The sequence below is a fragment of the Hyperoodon ampullatus genome (genome assembly GCF_949752795.1).
Source record: "Hyperoodon ampullatus genome assembly, chromosome: 6".
In the NCBI taxonomy this organism is placed as follows: domain Eukaryota; kingdom Metazoa; phylum Chordata; class Mammalia; order Artiodactyla; family Ziphiidae; genus Hyperoodon; species Hyperoodon ampullatus.
This window is the reverse complement of record NC_136919.1, coordinates 45,545,184-45,563,454: the sequence shown is the minus strand read 5'-3', so window position 1 is coordinate 45,563,454 and position 18,271 is coordinate 45,545,184. Positions and strand designations below refer to the sequence as shown.

General features: G+C 55.3%; 1 protein-coding gene across 1 annotated transcript in view; it reads left to right on the top strand.

Annotated features, from left to right (window-relative positions):
• DNAI1 (dynein axonemal intermediate chain 1) overlaps positions 1 to 18,271 on the top strand; it is a gene marked incomplete at both ends in the record, with an annotated part of 63,310 nt that overhangs the window by 38,071 nt on the left and 6,968 nt on the right. Inside the window, 6 exons of the mRNA XM_079707047.1 lie at positions 1,904 to 2,021; positions 2,282 to 2,325; positions 12,137 to 12,381; positions 17,006 to 17,095; positions 17,225 to 17,312; positions 17,902 to 17,981. Of these exons, the coding sequence (XP_079563173.1) occupies positions 1,904 to 2,021; positions 2,282 to 2,325; positions 12,137 to 12,381; positions 17,006 to 17,095; positions 17,225 to 17,312; positions 17,902 to 17,981 (665 nt within the window). The remainder of the gene's footprint in view (positions 1 to 1,903; positions 2,022 to 2,281; positions 2,326 to 12,136; positions 12,382 to 17,005; positions 17,096 to 17,224; positions 17,313 to 17,901; positions 17,982 to 18,271) is intronic.

The window sequence follows — 18,271 nt, the reverse complement described above, 5'->3', positions numbered from 1 at the left end:
TGTCTTTGACAGAGCCAGGGAAACGGAATCCTTCCCATGGCATGAACAGCACATTCCCAAGTGGCTTGTATTTCCCTAAGAGGTTGTGCATTTATTTGGAGCAGCTGCCTCCCCAGAGCTGGCAGCTCCCCACTGCTGGCTGGTCTCCTCTGCTGACAGCCCAGGGCTCTTCTTGGTGACTTGATGCTCATTGCTCACCCATGGGACAGAGAACCCAGGGCTGCCAAGACCAGCAGCCTAAACAAACCCCCTTGTTATCATTCAGGCTGGAAAACGACCTTGAGTGCTTTTCAAAGCTGTCAAAGTACACGGCAGCTGTGAATGAATTTGTCACTCACACAGCTTGGCTTCCTGAAACCCAGACTCTGCAATCAGCCCACCAAAGAGCTGCAAACATGATTAATACCCATGGAGAAATTGGCCTTGGTGAACCTTTTTCATTTATAAGAACACAGTCACATAAAAATGTATTGAACCTTGATTTTTTAAAATTGCATACACTTTTCCCTTTGGGAAGAAGCGAAAACAGAGAAGTGTTACCAATTAATCTCCTGTCTGAAACGAAGTCTTTTCAAAGATAGTCTGAGCTCAGGGATCTCTGATGTGATCAAGGCTCATGCCTCTGACCACTCTTTTTTTTTGTCTGAGCCATTTTTGAGGGCTGAATGTAGTCCACAAACCTCGAAGTGTGGGGCCTTGTGAGAGAGGCTGGGGCCGTGCCTGGGGATGTCCTTGACCACATTGGATAAGAGGATCATTTTCTAATGGGTTGGAAAGAAGACCGAGAACCATTTCCCTTCTGTTGATCTATTTTGTTGCCTTCTTTGAACAGTCATCAGGTGGCTGCTCTGTGGCTGGCCCTGTGCTAGGCACTGCGGGTCCAGAGGTGAAAATAATGTGCTTCCTGCTCCCCAGGAGCCGTCTGCCGGGGGGAGACAGGCAAAAGGATAAAGAGAGGCAACGCTGTATGACACACGTTTCAGCAGACGAGAGGCAGGGCTGGGACGGAGGAGGAGGAGAACTCTGCTCAGCAAGCAAGCGAAGGCTTCACAGAGCAGGGGGAGCTTGATCTGGATCTAGAGTGAGTGGGAGTTTTCAGGAGGAGCAGGACATTTTAGACACTGTTTGATACAGAGGGTAGGTGAACAGTTGGCTGGAAATGACATGGAAGTAGTGGCCAGGAGCCTCGGTTTGACCAGGGAGCCCCTGTGCAAGGGGAGCCATCGAGGGGTTTTCAGGGCAGTAGGGGAGGTGGTTTATTCTGCAGAATGTGGACTGGAGGAGTGTCCGGAGGTAGAGAGACCAGCTAGGAGGGTGGCGTAAGAGTCTGGGTGATGGCTTTTGGGGCCTGAACCTAGGAAGTGGCTATGGGTTTGGAGAGAAGTGAATGGACTGAAAAGATAATCAGAAGGAAAACATGAGAAATGATGGAAAAAGATCAGTCAAGGTTTACCAAGATTTCTGATTTAGACAAGTAGAAGGATGGAGGGGGCTTCTACCTAAGTTAGAGGAAACGGGAGGTAGAGACAATTTAGGGCAGGAGATGAACTTGAGCTTCAAGGACCCATGAGGGAGCCAGGCAGCTTCGCTCCAGCGGGGCTTGGCAGTGGATATGAAGATGGACAGACCTGGAATTATTATCCTTGAGGACATAGCCACTTTAATGTAATTTACCTCCAAAAACAACAATGACAGTAACAACAGCATTGTAGAGAGCTTACTCTGTGCCAGGTATTTTTCTAAGTACTTCACATATATTAGCAATTAATCCTCCCAACAGTCCTTTGAGATAGGTACTATTACTATTCCCACTCTGAAATACAAAGAGGTTAATTGTTTTGGCCAAGGAGGTCCAGACAGAAAGTGGCAGCCCCAGGGCTGACTCAGCCTGTGTGTGTTTAAGATTTTAAATACTACGAGGATCCTGCTGACGAATACCGGGACCAGGAGGGTACGCTGCTGCCTCTCTGGAAGTTCCAAAGTGACAAAGCCAAGCGCCTGGCCGTCACCGCCCTCTGCTGGTGAGTACAGACATTGCAGAAAACCTGGAATCCCTGAGCGCCTGCTTGCGTGCCAAGCCCTGAGCAGGGCGCTTCTACCGCGCTTAATCACTTTGAAGGTGACGCGTAGCATTACGGAAAAAAGTGAGACTGGGATTCTTATGGGATCGTCCCAGGTCTCTAAGCTCAACAGTAGATGTCTACAGTGTAGTTAAGGCACCACTGTACATGGGAGAGCCATGTCCATTTCCTGGGCCAAGGGGTTCTTATTTCTTTTGCAGGAATCCGAAGTACAATGATCTGTTTGCGGTGGGACATGGCTCCTGTAAGTAATCTGGCTATTTGTTCATTTTCTCACTCAACCAGCAAACACGAAGTACCTACTCAGTGCAGGGCTCTTTGCCAGGTGTGAAAGATACAAAGATGACCAAGTCTAGCACCCTCAGGGTGCTCACAGTCTAATGGAGAAGACCCACTGTCATACTGGCAATTAGTGCTGGATGAAGGAATAGGCCAAAACGAGCCTCGAAGGAGTTATTATGGTAAAGAAAGGGGGAGAGGGCTTCTGGCAGAGGGAGAAGCATATGCAAAGGTCTGGAGGCATGAGAGATATGGGAGGAAATGAAGCTGTAGAGGGGGCCGGGGTTAGCCCCCAAAGGGCTTGGTAAGCCATTCCAGGAAGCTTGGACCTTCTCCGGAGGGGAAAATACTGAAGGAATTTGAGAAGGGCTGGGACACAACCACTGCAGCGGGGATTTGCAGGCGTGAGACTGGAGGCTGGAGACCAGCTAGGAGACTGGGGAGGCATCCCAGGGAGAGATGGCAGGATCTGAACCACCAGCGTGGAGTGGAGATGGAGAAGTAGATTTGAGAAGGATGAGAAGGTAGACTGGACGAGACCTGGGGAGGGGTTTGGTGGTGAGGCCTGAAGGAGGAGAGTTTCCTGAGCAGGCCCTGGAGCAGGCAGGGTGGGGAAGGAGGGCAAGCGCTTGATGTTCATCACTGGCCCCGAACCCTGGGAGACCACCGCCTTCCGGGATGCTCCCGTCCCCGCCAGTTTCCATCACCCCACAGCAGGAGGCAGTGCTGTGGAAACCGTGTGGCACTTTGCTTTCCCTTCGTGTTCCCTGGTCCCTGCAGAAGCCCCTGCCTCTGCACTGGCCTGGGCGTTCCCTCTTCCTAACGGGAGAGGGCCCCATACTTCGTGTTAGCCGCAGCTCCCTAGGCGAACAACATGTAGGATTAGCTTCTGCGAACAGAAAAACCTTCCCATTCTCCAAGCCGCTGCTGGCTGGCAGGCATACAAGCTCCTGGTCTCTGCCCCTCAGACCGCCTGTCCGCCCAGCCCATTCTTTGACCGGTGTCGGGAGGGAGGGGAGGGCCAGGAGGAGTGGGTGTTTGTCATTCCTCTCAGGGAGAAGCCCTTGGAGCTGCGCCCAGTCTCATGGTCTGGGCCGCCTTTGAGGATGCCCTAAATGCCCGCTTTGTGTCCCCACTCCTGAGGATGGGCTACTGCCAAGAGGGAAGCGCCCACCCCCTCTGGCAGGGAACTAGCACATTCCTCCCCCTCTGCTGCAGCTACTGGGCCGGGAACAGGGCAGGGGGCTGAGCAGGCCCTCCCAGGAGTGGGTGTGGACCTCTCTCTGAGGCTGATCAGCCCAGGCTCTCTGCCCAGGACTGAGGTAGGGATGTGGGGTGCTCCCCAGCAGGTGGGAGGAGAAACTGCTTCAGCTCTAGCCCTATCCTCCTCTTGCCGAGGGCCAGGAGGGGCGTCAGCTGGTTGGGGTCATATAGAGGTTGTCCATGGGGGCAGCCCTAGCCAGGAGCGGTGGAGAAGAGTAGCCCACCCCACAGGAATCGATGGCCCCAAGCCCAACAGGCCCAGAGGCCTCCTCTGGGCAGGCACACACCCAGGAAGGGTCTCTTTGTTCTTTGTTGGCCACATCCACGTGCCTGGATGGCACTGCTATCAGCTGCAGACCTTCTGGCTGGAGGGTCACTTCCCAGTGGTGTGACCTGGGGCCAGAAGCTGCTCTCAGCCTTGGTGTTTTCACTGGTGACCTGGAGAGGCTGACACCTGCCGGCCCTTTGTCCCAGGGCCGTCATGAGACATGCGTGGAAGAAAAGCAGCAAACGTGCCCCATGAGCTGTAGGAACCACTCGCACATAAAGGACAACCATTGCTGACTTGTCTGGCATTCTGTCTCCTATCTTTCCTACAGGACCCTCCGGGGCCCTGAGCAGAGAGCGGGGGCTATAGGGACAGAGGGGTATCAGACAAGGCCCCTACCTCTTCTCTTAGAGAGCTGGGCCCGGCAGTGGCGGCGGCGGTGGTATTTGCTGTCACTGGTATGGGAGCTGTTGAGCAGTTTTCCAACGGGCATCTATTCTCCAGAGCCTTGTACGTGTCAGCATCAATCTGCAGAGGCCTGAGCAGAGCCAGGCTGGGCTGGAATGCAGAGGGGCCCCTGCATTCACTCCTGGGGTCGCTCCTGGGAGTCCCATGCTTTCAAGTGCCCAGGTGCCTCCCTGGAAGAAAGAGGGGCAAAGCTGAGGCAGGCAAAAGGCACCCTAGTTACTGGACGGGGTCATTGTGAGGGGCAGCTGGCTCACCAGCATCCGTCACACTGTCTTTGGGAATTCCCAGCAGCCAACCTCCCATTATCAGACTCGGCCTCCTGTGGCCAGACTCTAAAGTGAGAATTTGGGTTTGTTGTTGGGTTTGACCCTGATGAGCTCAGCCCAGGGCTCCTTTTGCCTGGAATTCCCAGATGTTGATTCTCTGACCCAGCCAAATAAGACTTGCGCAGGGGTAGGCATGCACCCTAGGAAGGACTGGGGCCAAGGCTGGTCGTCTGGAGCCAGGCCAGGAGCAAGCAGGTGAGGAAAAGAGCCCGGGCAATTACCTGCAACAGCACAGAAGCGATCACACCCGCCTCCCCTCGTGGCTGCTGGGTACCAGATGGTGGACATGTCAGGCTGCGTATAGGGCAGAGACTGGGGTGCCCTCTAGGACCAGGCTCCATGTCTCAGCAGAGTGAAGAAAGGCTGTCAGCAGGTGAAAGCAGATGGAGGAACACTGGAAGGCAAAGGAGGTAGTCTAGGAAGAGTTGGCCCACGGGGCAAAGCTGGGGTGCAATTATATCAGCCTGCTGCACTGAAGGGGTGCTTTCCAGCCCATTAGGCAGTTCACAGCAGGGAGATGGGGACTCCTCGTGATCTGCTGGGCAGGGATGGTGGAACAGATCCTAGACACTCTGTGGTCCTGACTGGCTATCACACAGGAGACGGGGAGGAAGCCTCCCAGCAGGACACATCTTAGAAAGGCAGAAGAGCCAGCTGTCCCTCAGCCCAGCCTCTGAGGGACAGCACCCTCAAAAGGGGCCAGAGTCAGGCCCTGAGTCCCAGCGCTAAACCCATTCCCACTCTGCCCCACCACCTCCTGGCCGGTCCGTCAGCCTGCCCAGGCCAGGGATGCCCTTGTAGGGATTTAAATCTTTCCTGATCATTTATTTGTCAGCTTCACTAATTAAGCAGTGTTAATTTCATTTACTGAAAATGGAAATTCATCCACCTCATTTCTCCCCGATCATCCTCCACACACAAAATCCATCACTCCTCAGCTGCAGGCTGTGTAAAATTTACAGGACTAATTATGTTGTCAGGTCTCTTTGTAAATACAGTCCATAAAGGCCACTGTGCTCACCGGGTTGTAGTGCAAGGGCATTCCCATTGTTAGTTTAATTACTGGTTAGTTATTTAGGTTCTCAAAGGTTTGCCTCATTTTCCCTAAATCAAATTAAATGTCCCGCTTGATGTATTCTGCCTCCAAGGCTGTGCTCTTATTTCCCACACTGTTTAAATATGGCTTCTAATCAGGTGAGAGCTCTTGGAAAAGCCCAGCTACCTGGAAGGCTACCTGGAAGCCTGGCACCACGGTCTGTGGGCCACACTGGAGGTTTGGAGCACTCTAGCACTGATGTACTTTCTTGGGGGCAGCCTTGGGCCAGTCCCCTGCCTTTGGAGACTGAAAATCCTAACCCAAGGGGCATATCTGTTCCTGGAGTCCAAGATAGCAGGGCTGGGGTGTGGGAAACTGAGGGAGGGTTTCATTGTTGTCATCAGAAGAGCTGGGGATCATTGCCTCCATCCCCCCAACTTCTAGAGGGATTGCTTCCAAACCACCCCAGAAAAAGGTACCATCTGCGGGGCTGTTGGGCTGCACCCCACAGGCCTGCAAGCCTGGTAACCGCCCAGCTGTGAGACCAAAGAAGGAGCCCAGAGAAAGTGACAGAGACACCCGCAGCTTATTGGATAGGGAATCTTACAAGTCAGAAGCAAAAGGTCCTGGAGCAACACCCACACCATGTATGGCAGACTGCACACAGGACATAGCCACAATCCTTGCTGCTGGGGGAGAAGGAGGCTACCATTTATAGGGGAATTGGCATCAGGTTGGCTCATCAGTCGCCAGGGAAACCAGCAGCTAGGGCAGGGGGCAAGCACGTAGGTAGTTACTGATTAAGTCCTATGATTAAGAGAATTAGATGGTCATGTGAGTAAGGTGTAGGTGAAGCAGGGACTGGTTGATCAGGGGATGCGCAGAGAGCAAGAGAACAGCCATCCTGAGTGGCCTCTCCCTCTGATTCCTAAAAGTAGAGTTTGGGTCAACCTCCCCTGAAAGCCTACTGTATTAGTTTCCTATCGTTGAAGTAACAAATTACCGTGAACACGATGGCTTAAAACAACACAAATTTATTATCTTACAGTTCTGGAGGTCAGACATCTAAACTGGGTTTTGCTGAGCAAAAATCAGGTGTCAGCAGGACTTCATTCCTTTTGGAGGCTCTAGGGGACCATCCACTTCCCTGACTTTCCCAGTTTCGAGGCTGCCCATATTCCGTGACTTGTGGCCTCCTTCCAGCTAGCAATTGCATCATTGCGATACCTGCTTCTGTTGTCACACCTCCTTCTCTGACTCTCCTGCCTCTTTCCTTCCCTTATAAGGACCCCTGTGATTACACTGGGTCCACCCGGATAATCCAGGATAATCTCCCCATCTCAAGGTCTTTAATTTAATCACATCTATAAAATCCCTTTTGCTGTGCAAAATAACATATTTATGGGCTCCGGAGATTAGGACATGGACATTTGTGGGGCATTATTCTGCCTACCACAGCCCCCTCCGAGTGCCTTTTTCATGCCTTAATAAGGGAGTCATTAAACAGCTGCTGCCTTAGAGTCAGCCCTGGGCTGGATTCGTTTGGGAGCCACAGGAAGAGAGGAGGAGGCCTGCTGACCGACACTGGCTTGGTATCCTTGTCTCTGCAGCTTGGCATCTACTTCCCTCTGACCACTGACCTGGCTTTAGCCAGATGCCCCAACATGCCCTCGGTCTGCCTTGCCCTCCCTGAATCCTGAGCAGAAGCCCAGGCTTCTCCTGACATCCAGAACTCTCCAGAGTGATCTAGAGCTCTTCCTTGTAGGGCAGGGGTAGAGCTGTGGGGCGGAGGCCCACACTGGTGATTGCCAGTCCAAGAAGGCATCCATCCATGCTCCTCACTGGGCACTACTCTGCTAGGGCCCTGGGAGAGGGAACTGAGGGCAGTGAGGGCTTTGGTCTATGGTGGAATTAAGCCACCCGTCCCCTGAGACCATGGCTTTCTGAGAACTGCCAGATCAGGCTCTATTAGGGAGTTGATTCTCCTCCCCCAAATCTCGTGGATCATTGAGGGTCAGAGTCAGGGAGGCCTTAGAGATTATCCAGCAGAGCAGGGTTAGCAGGAGGCAACTCTCTCACTGGAGAGAGTAAGCCTGCTGGGCCATGCCAGGGCATGCTCCCTCACTCCATCCTTTGGTGGCAGGCTAAGGAAAAGGCCTGCTCACAACCACCTGTAATAATGTGGTACAGGTAGAGGAGTTCCTGGCGGTAGTGTGGGCACTCACAGAGGAGAGGCTGGACGGTCTAGAAGGCTTCCTGGAGAAGGGCAAAAGTGCAAAGTGGAGCTAAGACCAGGCCAGCGGCCTCTCCCCCTGTCTTGGAGTCACACACCACGCGGTTTCTTCTCCCCACCTCCCCTCCGCCCTCCCTCTGTCTTTCTCTCCCTTTCCCTTCCTCTATTCCTCTTTCCCTTTCACCCAGCCACACACACTCACTGAAATGCTATGGCCTAGAATAACCTGGAATTCCTTCACTGGCCCCAGACTTCAGGGCTCCTGCCTCTTTATGTAATGGAGTGTGGGATTGGGGGCTGCCATCTGTGTCACTGGGCCCTCCGGTCCTACTGTGGGGAGCCAGGTAGTCTGTGGGATTCAAGACAAAGTACCCCAGGGCCCAGGGTCCAAGGCTCTGTGAGTCTTGAGCCTGATGGGATTCTACCTCTCACTGGGAACTGACGCGCTGTAGGTGACCTTGATGCCAATGTCTTACTGGGACTGCTGGTGACCTGGCTGGCGGCATCGTATTGGGAATGATGGCAGGCTGGGCGATGATGTCACTAGGACTGCTGGTAGCCTGAGCAACGATATCACATGGAGACCACTGGTGATCTCAGTAGTGATGTCATTTTAGGACTTTTAGAAGACAAGATGATGCTATTATGCTGGCACTGCTGCAGGTTAGGGAAGTGATGTCACATTGGACACACTTAGAGAGTGGAACAGTGAGGTCTCATAGGGGGCTGGAGATGGGCATGAGAAGATCATAGAATAAGACAGAGTGGGGGCTTCCCTGGTGGCACAGTGGTTGAGAGTCCGCCTGCCGATGCAGGGGACACGGGTTCGTGCCCCGGTCCGGGAAGATCCCACATGCCGCAGAGCGGCTGGGCCCGTGAGCCATGGCCGCTGAGCCTGCGCGTCCGGAGCCTGTGCTCCGCAATGGGAGAGGCCACAACAGTGAGAGGCCCGCGTACCACAAAAAAAAAAAGAGAGAATAAGACAGAGTGGAGAGGAAGCCCCAGCTGAATGAGAATTTTTCTCTGCTTTCCTGGTGAGGTTTGGCAGACAAAGCCCTGAACTGGAATTCAGGAAACACATGGTCTAGCCATGATTAGAAGCTGTGATCCTTTTTTTTGGCTGCATTGGGTCTTCATTGCGGTGCGTGGGCTTCTCATTGCGGTGGCCTCTCTTGTTGCAGAGCACAGCCTCCAGGTGCATGGGCTTCAGTAGTTGCAGCACGTGGGCTCAGTAGTTCAGTAGTTGTGGCGCACGGGCTCAGTTGCTCCCCGGCATGTGGGATCTTCCCGGACCAGGGATCGAACCCGTGTCCCCTGCATTGGCAGGCAGATTCTTAACCACTGAGCCACCAGGGAAGTCCCGAGAAGCTGTGATCTTTATGTCGGGAGGGCTTGTTTGGTTGCAACTAGCAGAGACCCCTAGGGCCAGGTTAAGAACGGGAGACTTACTGTCAGGATGCATGTGACCTGGGAACGCAGGCAGGACCTCAGGCCTTTGTGTGGCTGGTTGCTCTCTGTGTCCCTGCCTCGTGGAATCCACACTTCTCTCTGCCAGAAGTTTCCTCTCGTCACGCCTGACTGCCCTGGCCCTTACTCATTCTCTAGTCCAGATTCTGGAAGGACTGGCTGTGCCAGTCACCCCACCACCCCAACAGGTCTGGTGTCCCCTTTTCCTCCTTTCTCCACCTCCATGTAAAGATCAGATTAGTGCCACTACCCTGAGCAGAGTAACTGCAGCGATAAATGGGCTATTGGGTGTGGCAAACACCAAGCAATGGGTCTAATGCACTAGGGGACATCATTCTCCCCTCTGGCCTCAGTTTACCCACCTATAAAATCCGGGGGCCATAGTTCAGTGTCTAGTCCCAGTGGTTCTGTGAGTGGGTCAGAGATGTCCTCACTGCAGAGTTACTAAGCCGACCTAGGGTTTCCAACCCTCCTTTCCTGGTTCCACTGGTCATGAAGGCTCTGTGCATGTGCAGAGGCATGGGGTGCTGGAAACGTGTCTAGAGAAAGTGAGTCATCACTGCTGTCCCTCAAGGGGCCAGATACCATGGCACAGTGAGAGCAAGTGTGATGCTCTCCATAAGGAGAGCATCTGAGTCCTCAGCCTGAGCATCACTCACCCAGCCACCCGGCCTTTCATTCGCCCTCTGGCCCGCCCACTCCCACTCTGTCAGTCTTGCCCGACATCAAGGCCAGATTGGACATCAAGGGCATCTATAGCTCACCTCTGGCCTGGCATTTAATACTTTGATTACCCAGCGAGGGCTTACCCATTCAGCCGCGGGGTCTGGCTCCCTGTCACCACACTAGGGGCCACTGAGGGCAAGCCCACGTCTCCAGTGGGGTGTGTCTGTCCCTGCCAGGCTCAGCCCAGGGGGAAGCCCAGATCAGGTGCTCAGGATTTGGGTCATGAATTAAAAGAACGGCAAGTGACTGTCACACTGCCTGGTTCAAGCCCTTCGTGGTCTGGGTGGGAAAGACACTCCCCTCAGCCAACTGCAGATCTCTCCCTGAATTCAAGAGTCAGCCCTTGGGGCCCAGCCTGGAGCCCTACGGGGTGAGGTACTGCCAGCTCCCATCCCCCACCTCAAGGCCAGTCTTTGAGATGGTGCCGGGCACAGGGTGACCCAACCTGGCTTTCCTCACTTTCCCCAGAGCAGAAGCATTTTCCTTCCTGAACCACTGCGTGCCCTCCCCGTGGCTCAAGCTGGACCCTTGTACCTTCCGCTCCAGGGGCAGCCCCCTCCTTGCACAGGAAGACTCCAGTGCAATTGATCAGGGGAGGGGTTCCTGACAGGAGTCCCAGAGCTGGTGGCAGTTAGCCACGGCAAGGGAAGGTGGGCTCCCCCACAGACAGCTGCGCCGGTGGACAGGCCTGCTGGCCTCAGCTTCCAGCTCTGCCCACCTAAGGCCAGCCTGGCTCCTGGCTGCTCCCTGCTCCCTAACCCTGGCTCCCAGGAAGCATCCGTTGTGCTTGCAGAGTGCCCAGGGTGAGGATACCTGCGACTTGGTCATAGCTGGGCTCATGCCCAGAGCCCAGGGAGCCCAGCCCAGACTGTCCCTGAGCCCAGCCCAGTCACCTGCTCCCTCAAGAAAGGGGCAGCCTTAGACACAAGACAGAGAGAATGACTCAGCAAAACTCACCAAGTTGGGGCTGCTTCCCTATTCTTCCCGCCCATGGGCTCCTCACTTCAGGACTGGCCAGTCTGGGAGGAGAGCCCAGGCCTGCAGTGGCCAGGGGCAGAGGAGATAGCCCTGGGGGGCCGGCGGAGCTAAAAGGCTGCCTTAGCATAGGGCCTCCAAGACAGGGGGCTGCTCTAGACTTCCACCTCTCCAGCTCTGGCTCTTCTGAGCTTGGGAAGGGTCCTGGGCTGGTGGCGGGAGAGCGGGAATGGAGGGCTGGGACTGTATTCCATTCAGTGACGGCGTTATCAGGATGGGCGCCAAGCGTGCAGAGAATGAAGGAGTGTGGGAGGCGTTCCCTTGCCATGGGGCGGGCCGGGAGGAGGGCGTCTGCTGAGCGGTCCACTGTTGATCACCGAAGGCTGTGCCCAGGCCAGAGGGATAGCACGGTGGCCTATGGAAGCCTGACTGGCTGGCCTGGGACCTTTCGAATCTGGGAGCATGCTTAGAGCTAGGGCTCAGGCTGCAGCTGGGGACTGTGGGACCAGAGGGTCTGGGAAGATGCCCACAGGTGGCTAGTGTGGGACTCCTACAGGCAATTCCGTGTTAGTCCAGACTGAACCCCTGTCCTTGGCTGGGGATGAGGGGTACATGGCCGTTATCCCAGCACCTAAGGGCAGGCGATGGGCTGGGCATCTGAACCCTCTCTGAGGATACTGCTCCTTCCCAAGTGCACCCACATTCTTCACTTAACAACTCTTTGAGCCTGCAGCCCCCCCTTTCCTGTACCCCAGGGAGACTAAGGAGAATGACTGTCCGTCCCTCAGATATGCCCGGTCACCTTATCTGTTGGATCCTCTCGTGAACCCTGAGAAGGGGGTGGGTCAAGTCGCATGATTCTGTCTCATGGACAGAGAAGATGAAGCCCCAAGAGGTCTCCCACGTTCTCTGTCAGAGGCAGAACAGGGCAGGGCTTGTCCACCCTGTAAGGGAGGGGCCGGGGCTTCCCCAGCAGGGACTGTCCAATCACCGCCACTTTCTTCCCTGCGGCAGATGACTTCATGAAGCAGGGCCGGGGCATGCTGCTGTTCTATAGCTTGAAGAACCCCAGCTTCCCCGAATACATCTTCAGCAGCGAGAGCGGCATCCTGTGTCTGGACGTGCACGTGGACCACCCCTACCTAGTGGTGGTGGGCCACTACGACGGCAACGTGGCCATTTACAACCTCAAGAAGCCCTCCTCCCAGTCCCCCTTTCGCAGCTCAGCCAAGTCCAAGCACACAGACCCCGTGTGGCAGGTCAGCCTTGGACCAGGGCGGGAGAAGTGGGTGGGACTGAGTAGCGTGTGGGCCTGGGAGCCACCGGACGAGGGGCCTTGGGGAGGAGAGGGCCACAGGCAAGGGCACGGGGATGACAGCTACCAGCTTAGAGGCCAAGGAGCTGGGTGTGAGAAGGGGCAGAGAAGGGCAGAGGGGAGGCATCAGGAGGCAAGAGGGTTTGTGGTAAGAGCTGCGGTCCGCTGCCTCAGAGCTCCCATCAAGCAGGGCCCATCTGTCTGCTAAGGATCTCGGATCTCTTAGGTGTAGTGGTCAGTGACTCAGAGCCCGTGGTGGGAAGCCCCCAGGGCCTGATGGGCCTCTGCTGAGTGTGTCAAGGGCTCCAGGGTCTATGATCTTCCTCAGCTCCCCACAGCGGCTCTCTTCTGCCATCTGGGCTAGATTTGGGGAACTACCAGATAGGGGTAGGCACTGCCCGTTCTCTGCCTTCTTGGTGGGGCTGTAAGGCCTGGTAGGTGACGTCTGTCCCTGAGGCTTCTGTGTAACAACCATCTTCTCCAGACAGGCAGAGAATGGGACCATTACCTAGTCACTGGGGCTAGATTTCACCCTGACTCTGCGTCTCCCATTTTATTGCGCTGGGAGTGGATTTCACAGTTTCATTCTCAGAGTCTCCTAGCTCTGGCTTTGCAGGCCCTTCCTCACTGTGTTCCAAAGGTCCCCCTCCTTCTGAGGCTGTGTACCCTCACCCCATGGGCAGGCCTGGGAGAATCTAAGCGTAGATTTCTGCCTCAAGTTGCCCAAGGCCTCTGGGCTCCTCAGGCAGTGCTGAGATCTGTCTTCTCACCTTCCTCTCCTCCTTGCCCTGACAGGGTCTGCAGGCGGGCTCTGCACCCCTGCCTGTCTGGCCCTGAGCTTTCTGAGTCATGTGGACACCTACCCCAGGCACTGGCTCTCAGCTCCCAGACAGGCCTGAGCAGAGGGAAGGCTGTCCAGGCACAGGGGATATTGTGGCCTCTCAGCCTCATCCTTTACCCAGAGCTGGGGCACCCCCTCCCCCTAAACACCCTCCCCACAGTTCTCGACCAAAGCAGGAGCCAGACTTGCAGCCTCAGGAGTTCTCTCCTCTGAAAAGCCCACCTCCCCATTCATTGGGTCCAGGCCCGCGGAAGTCTCCAGACACGGGGAGGGTGTCTGCAGAGACTTTAAAGCCCAGGGCGAGAAGAAAAGGCTCGCTTTGATCAAACTGAACAAGCACCAGCCCCGGCCCGGCTTTCCCAGCATGGGCAGACAGCCCAGGGCCAAGCACGGAGCATCTCCGGGTGGCCTGACTATCCTCCTCAAGCCCAGGAGAGGACAAGGGGCCGAGGCCAGCTACCCTACTCCCACTCTGCTCTGTTCTCTGAATCAAATCGCAGGTTGGAGAGAGAAGTAGCGTGTGCAGGAGACACAGTTTCCCCTTCACTGGGCGGGTGCCAGGGACACTGGACGGGGTAGCCTTCTGTTCTCCCACCATCCTGTCAGGAAAACAGGGCTGCTGCCTTTGCAAAACCGAAGACTCAGAGTTCTTGGCCGGAATCAGAGCTTGCGACATGGGAGGGGCCTGCCTCTCACTCCTTTAATGACTTCCTGTTCTCTTCTTCCGCTCTCCTTCCCTCCCTGCTTCCTCATTCATCCACTCATTCATCAGCTCCTGCCTGTTCTCTCCTCTGGGAGCTGAGGATGCTCAGGGCTTGGTGTCTGGATACGGCAGCCACAGCTGAGCAGGATACGGAGTGTGCTAAGGAGGGCTCATGAGGGCGCTGAGGTTTGTCCAGATTGTCTGGGATGGGGACCAGGGGCCAGAGGGCCAGGGAGGTCTTCCTAAAGGAAGCAACACCTAAGCTGAATCGTGAAGAATGAGGAAGTATTCGTTAGATGAAGAAGGGTACAAAGGGGTCACGCGTGCACCAGAAAGACACGGGCATCAAGCAGAGGGGCCTGCTGGGCAACAACACACTGCACGGAGCTCAGTGTCAGGGACTCCTGAGAAACGTACGGGAGCTCAGTCGTGAGTGTGCTTCTCTAGCAAGTAGGAAGCTTGGACTTTGCATGTTAATGGTCTCAAATGAAGTGTCAGTACAGAAGCCCGATGTATTAATAAGACGAGAGTGGGGCTGCTCTGGTAGGGTCAGGGTCCTGATTGCTTGAGGGTCCCCTGTTATCACTCCCCGCATCCCCTGAGCTACTTTCACAAGGCTCCTAAGAGTTTGTCCCAGCAGAGTTTGAAAATCACTGCCCAACCATCAGAGGGTTTGGGGCAGAGAAGTCCCACAGTCAGGTAGTGTCTTGGAGATGTCCTCTGGCCACAGCATGAGAGATCTTGAAGCCTGAGCTACAACAGGGGCAGTGGAGATAAAAATGAGGAGGTAGGGTTGAGAGCTGTCGAGGCAGTAAAATCAAGAACAGGAAACGACTGATTGGATATGGGGAAAAGGAAAAATTGGTGACGGTGCCTGGGACTCCGGCTTGGGGGACCCAGTAGGAAATCCATGGATTTCTGGCCAGAAGTTAATATAAGGAACCAGAGGAGGAGATGTCCTACAGGCAGTTGGCTGTATATCCTGGAGCTTGAAGAAGAGCCAGGCTGACGAATGAGGTGTCAGAGACATCAGAGTCTAAGTCCTTCTCAACGGGACTGTGTCTTGGGAGGAACGAGATAGGTTGTTTTAGATCTCAAATGCCAGGCTGGGGGCAGAAGGACTTTGTTCTGTTGGCAGCGGGGAGCCATGGAAGGTTTTGGAGCCAGGGAGAGAACTGTTTGTCTGAAGGAGGCTGGTTTCCTGTTCCATGGCACAGGCTTCCTCCCAGGGGAGCCCATCTGGGTAGTGCAGCCCTGTTCAGGCCCCGCTGTGAAGGCTCAGCCACAACACTCTGCAGGGTGTGTGTGTGTGTGTGTGTGTGTGTGTGTGTGTGTGTGTATTCTGTGCTACACCGGGGAAGGGAAGGGGGCAGGAAGGATATGAGCAGACCCCTGGGGTCAAACATGCCTGCCCTAATCAGATAAGGCAAAAGAGAAGGAGTCGGTGAAACAGGCCTCCGTCTCCTCCCTACCACCTGCTTCCTGGGCATTCATGCGTTCTTCTTAACCCCACTTCCACCTGCCCCCGCCTCGGCCCTCTTTATTCCTACCCTCCCACCTCGACCCCAGGAGCACGTGTGTGACTTGCACACACATGCGCGCACACACACACACACGTACATGGCTCATTTGCATATACACACACACCACCCCCCAACTGGGCATCAGGCTGCTAAGTGGGGTGTGAAATACAATTTCCGTGCACGCTGGGGGCCGCTCATTAAACACTTCCCTTGGCAGCTCCCTCGCGCCTCTTACAGCCTGGCCTTTGACACCCCCTGTCCCCTCCCCCCTTTAAAGGGACTCCCTTAACACAGAAGAGGAAGCGGTCTCAGCATCAGGGCTGCTCTGACTTGTGCCTCACAAGCTCTGTGGTGTTCTAGGCCCCCCAGTGAAAGCACAAAAGAGCAGCCTGCCCAGACAGATCCAGGCAGGACTGGGTCTGCCCTCCTGCAGCTCTGACCAGCCAGGCCTGGGGCGTGGCCCTGGAAGAGCAATCCCCTCCCCGCTACACACACCCCTGAAGGGCCAGGTGACAACTGTGGTTACAGGCAGCAGCCCTGGGTTCCTGTCCTCCCTCACTGGGCCTCTCCTTGTGACAGGGAGAAGGGACAGTGGCCCCAGCACAGGAGGCCTGGAGGGAACTGGAGGGTGGGAAGATCTGGGCACCCAGCCCTGCCCCAGCTCTCCCGGACATGGCTTGGCCAGGCCTCCACATCTGGCAACAGAAACTTGAGCCTCAAGCGTGTCATCTTCATAAGACAACAGCTCTGTCTCCCAAACACTTTCGCATATGTTTGCTTCCAGCCCAGAGAAGATGGGTGGGTCAGGATTATTAACACCAATTTGCAGATGGAGAAATGCAGCTCACATCTGAGATCTGGGAGCAAGATTCTGGAAGCAGGGGCTAGTGGTGAAGTGAAGTTGGGAACAGAAGAGAGCCGCCTAGAGAAAGGCCAAGCCTGGATGGGGAGGGTGGTGGAGGGAGGCTGTTCCTCCCCACCGCCCAAGGAAGTAGGAAAAAGCCCCCCAAGAGCCTTGCCACCCTGATTCCTAGCATGATGGTAATACTGAGGATATTAGCTAATAATATTTATTGAACACTTCATATTTGCAATGTTCTGACCTAAGGGCTTCACATTCATTGTTTCATTTATTCCTTACAACAAGCCCATGCTATTATGGTTCCTGTTTTGTAAATGAGGAAGCTGGTTGATGGGCTCTGTCCTTCCCAGGCCCTGTAAGGAGGTCAAACCCAGAGCCACTGCCTTCTTACAACGGCTCCTAAAACTCAACCCAGGGAGGAACCGGGCACCTCCAGTGCTGAGCCCGGACACTGGGCAGTGCCCCGTCTGGCCTGTTGCCTCAGGATGCTCAGGGAGAGAGGAATGAGTGGAAGGAGGGAGGGTGGGGAAATCAGGGGACTCTGGGATATGGGCTCCCAGAAGTGGCTTCTGGACCTCAGATGGGTTCTTGAGGGGCCCTAACCCAACACCCTAGAGCTCACAGTTTGGGATGTTTCAGGTCAAGTGGCAGAAGGATGACATGGACCACAACCTTAACTTCTTCTCTGTATCATCTGATGGCAGGATCGTGTCTTGGACGCTCGTGAAGGTGCCTGTTTCCCAGAAAGGGCCATGCAGGGGTGGAGATAGGGAGTGGGGGGAGATGAATGACAGAGGGACCCCCAACCTTGCCGGTCCAGCCCCACCCATGTGCTTCCCCCTCCCTGTGTGACTGCAGAGCGAGCTGGTTCACACAGATGTCATCAAGCTGAAGGTGGAGGACAGCACGACCGAGGATGTCGAGGGCTTGCAGATACACACAGTGGGTAAGAGCCCCAGCCCCTCACATCCACGCCTGGCCACGTCACCCCAGCCCATGAGGTGTCTGGTCCTCCCTCTTTCTGCCGCACCGTGCCTCCACTTGTGCCTGACCGGAGGTGATGAGAAAGCCTGGCCCAGTGCACCCAGCCCTCGGCCCTTTGCAGACCGCCCCCCGTTTATGCAGATTGGGTGCTGTTATGCAGATCCATCCTTGTTTATGCAGATCAAGTCCCTGTTTACCCAGATCCTCTCCCTGTTTACTCAATTCCTCCCCTGTTTATGCAGACTATAACCCTGTTTGCACAGACCATATCCCTGTTTGCAGACCCTGTCCCTGTTTACCCTGACCCTGACCCTGTTTGACTCAATCCCTGCCTTGTTTATCCAGGCCCCATTCCTGTCTGCAGAAGCCCTGGCCCGTTTGCAGAGTCCCAACTGCCCGGGACAAGCTGCAGGCCAGAGGCCCGGTTTCTGTTTGCCTGGCTGGCCCCAGCCCTCCCTCACAAGCACCAGGGCTCAGGCCATCCTGGGTAGAGGAGGTGCTGGGGGCCTCCCTCCCAGAACTGGCCTAAAGCTGTTCCCTCTTCTCCCAAGGCTGTGGCACTGCCTTTGACTTCCACAAAGAGATCGACTACCTGTTCCTAGTGGGCACGGAAGAGGGGAAAATCTACAAGGTGAGGCAGCACTGCCCTCAATGCCAGCTCCTTACAGGGACTCGTAGACCTGGGAGCTTATCGTTCTCAACAGACCCTATTCGGACAGATCTTAGGGCTCATCAGTTCTGGAAGGCTTCTTGTGGGAAGAGAACACATTTCTTGACCTGCTTGGGTGGTGGGAAGAGTGGCCGAGTGCAGGAAAGGGGATGGAGAATCTAGGGGGTGACTTTGGCCCAGCCCAGCTTCCTTCCCTCTGGGTCCTTCTCCCTTCCTGGGAGTGGAGGAGGTAGAGCTGAGAGTGGAGGTTG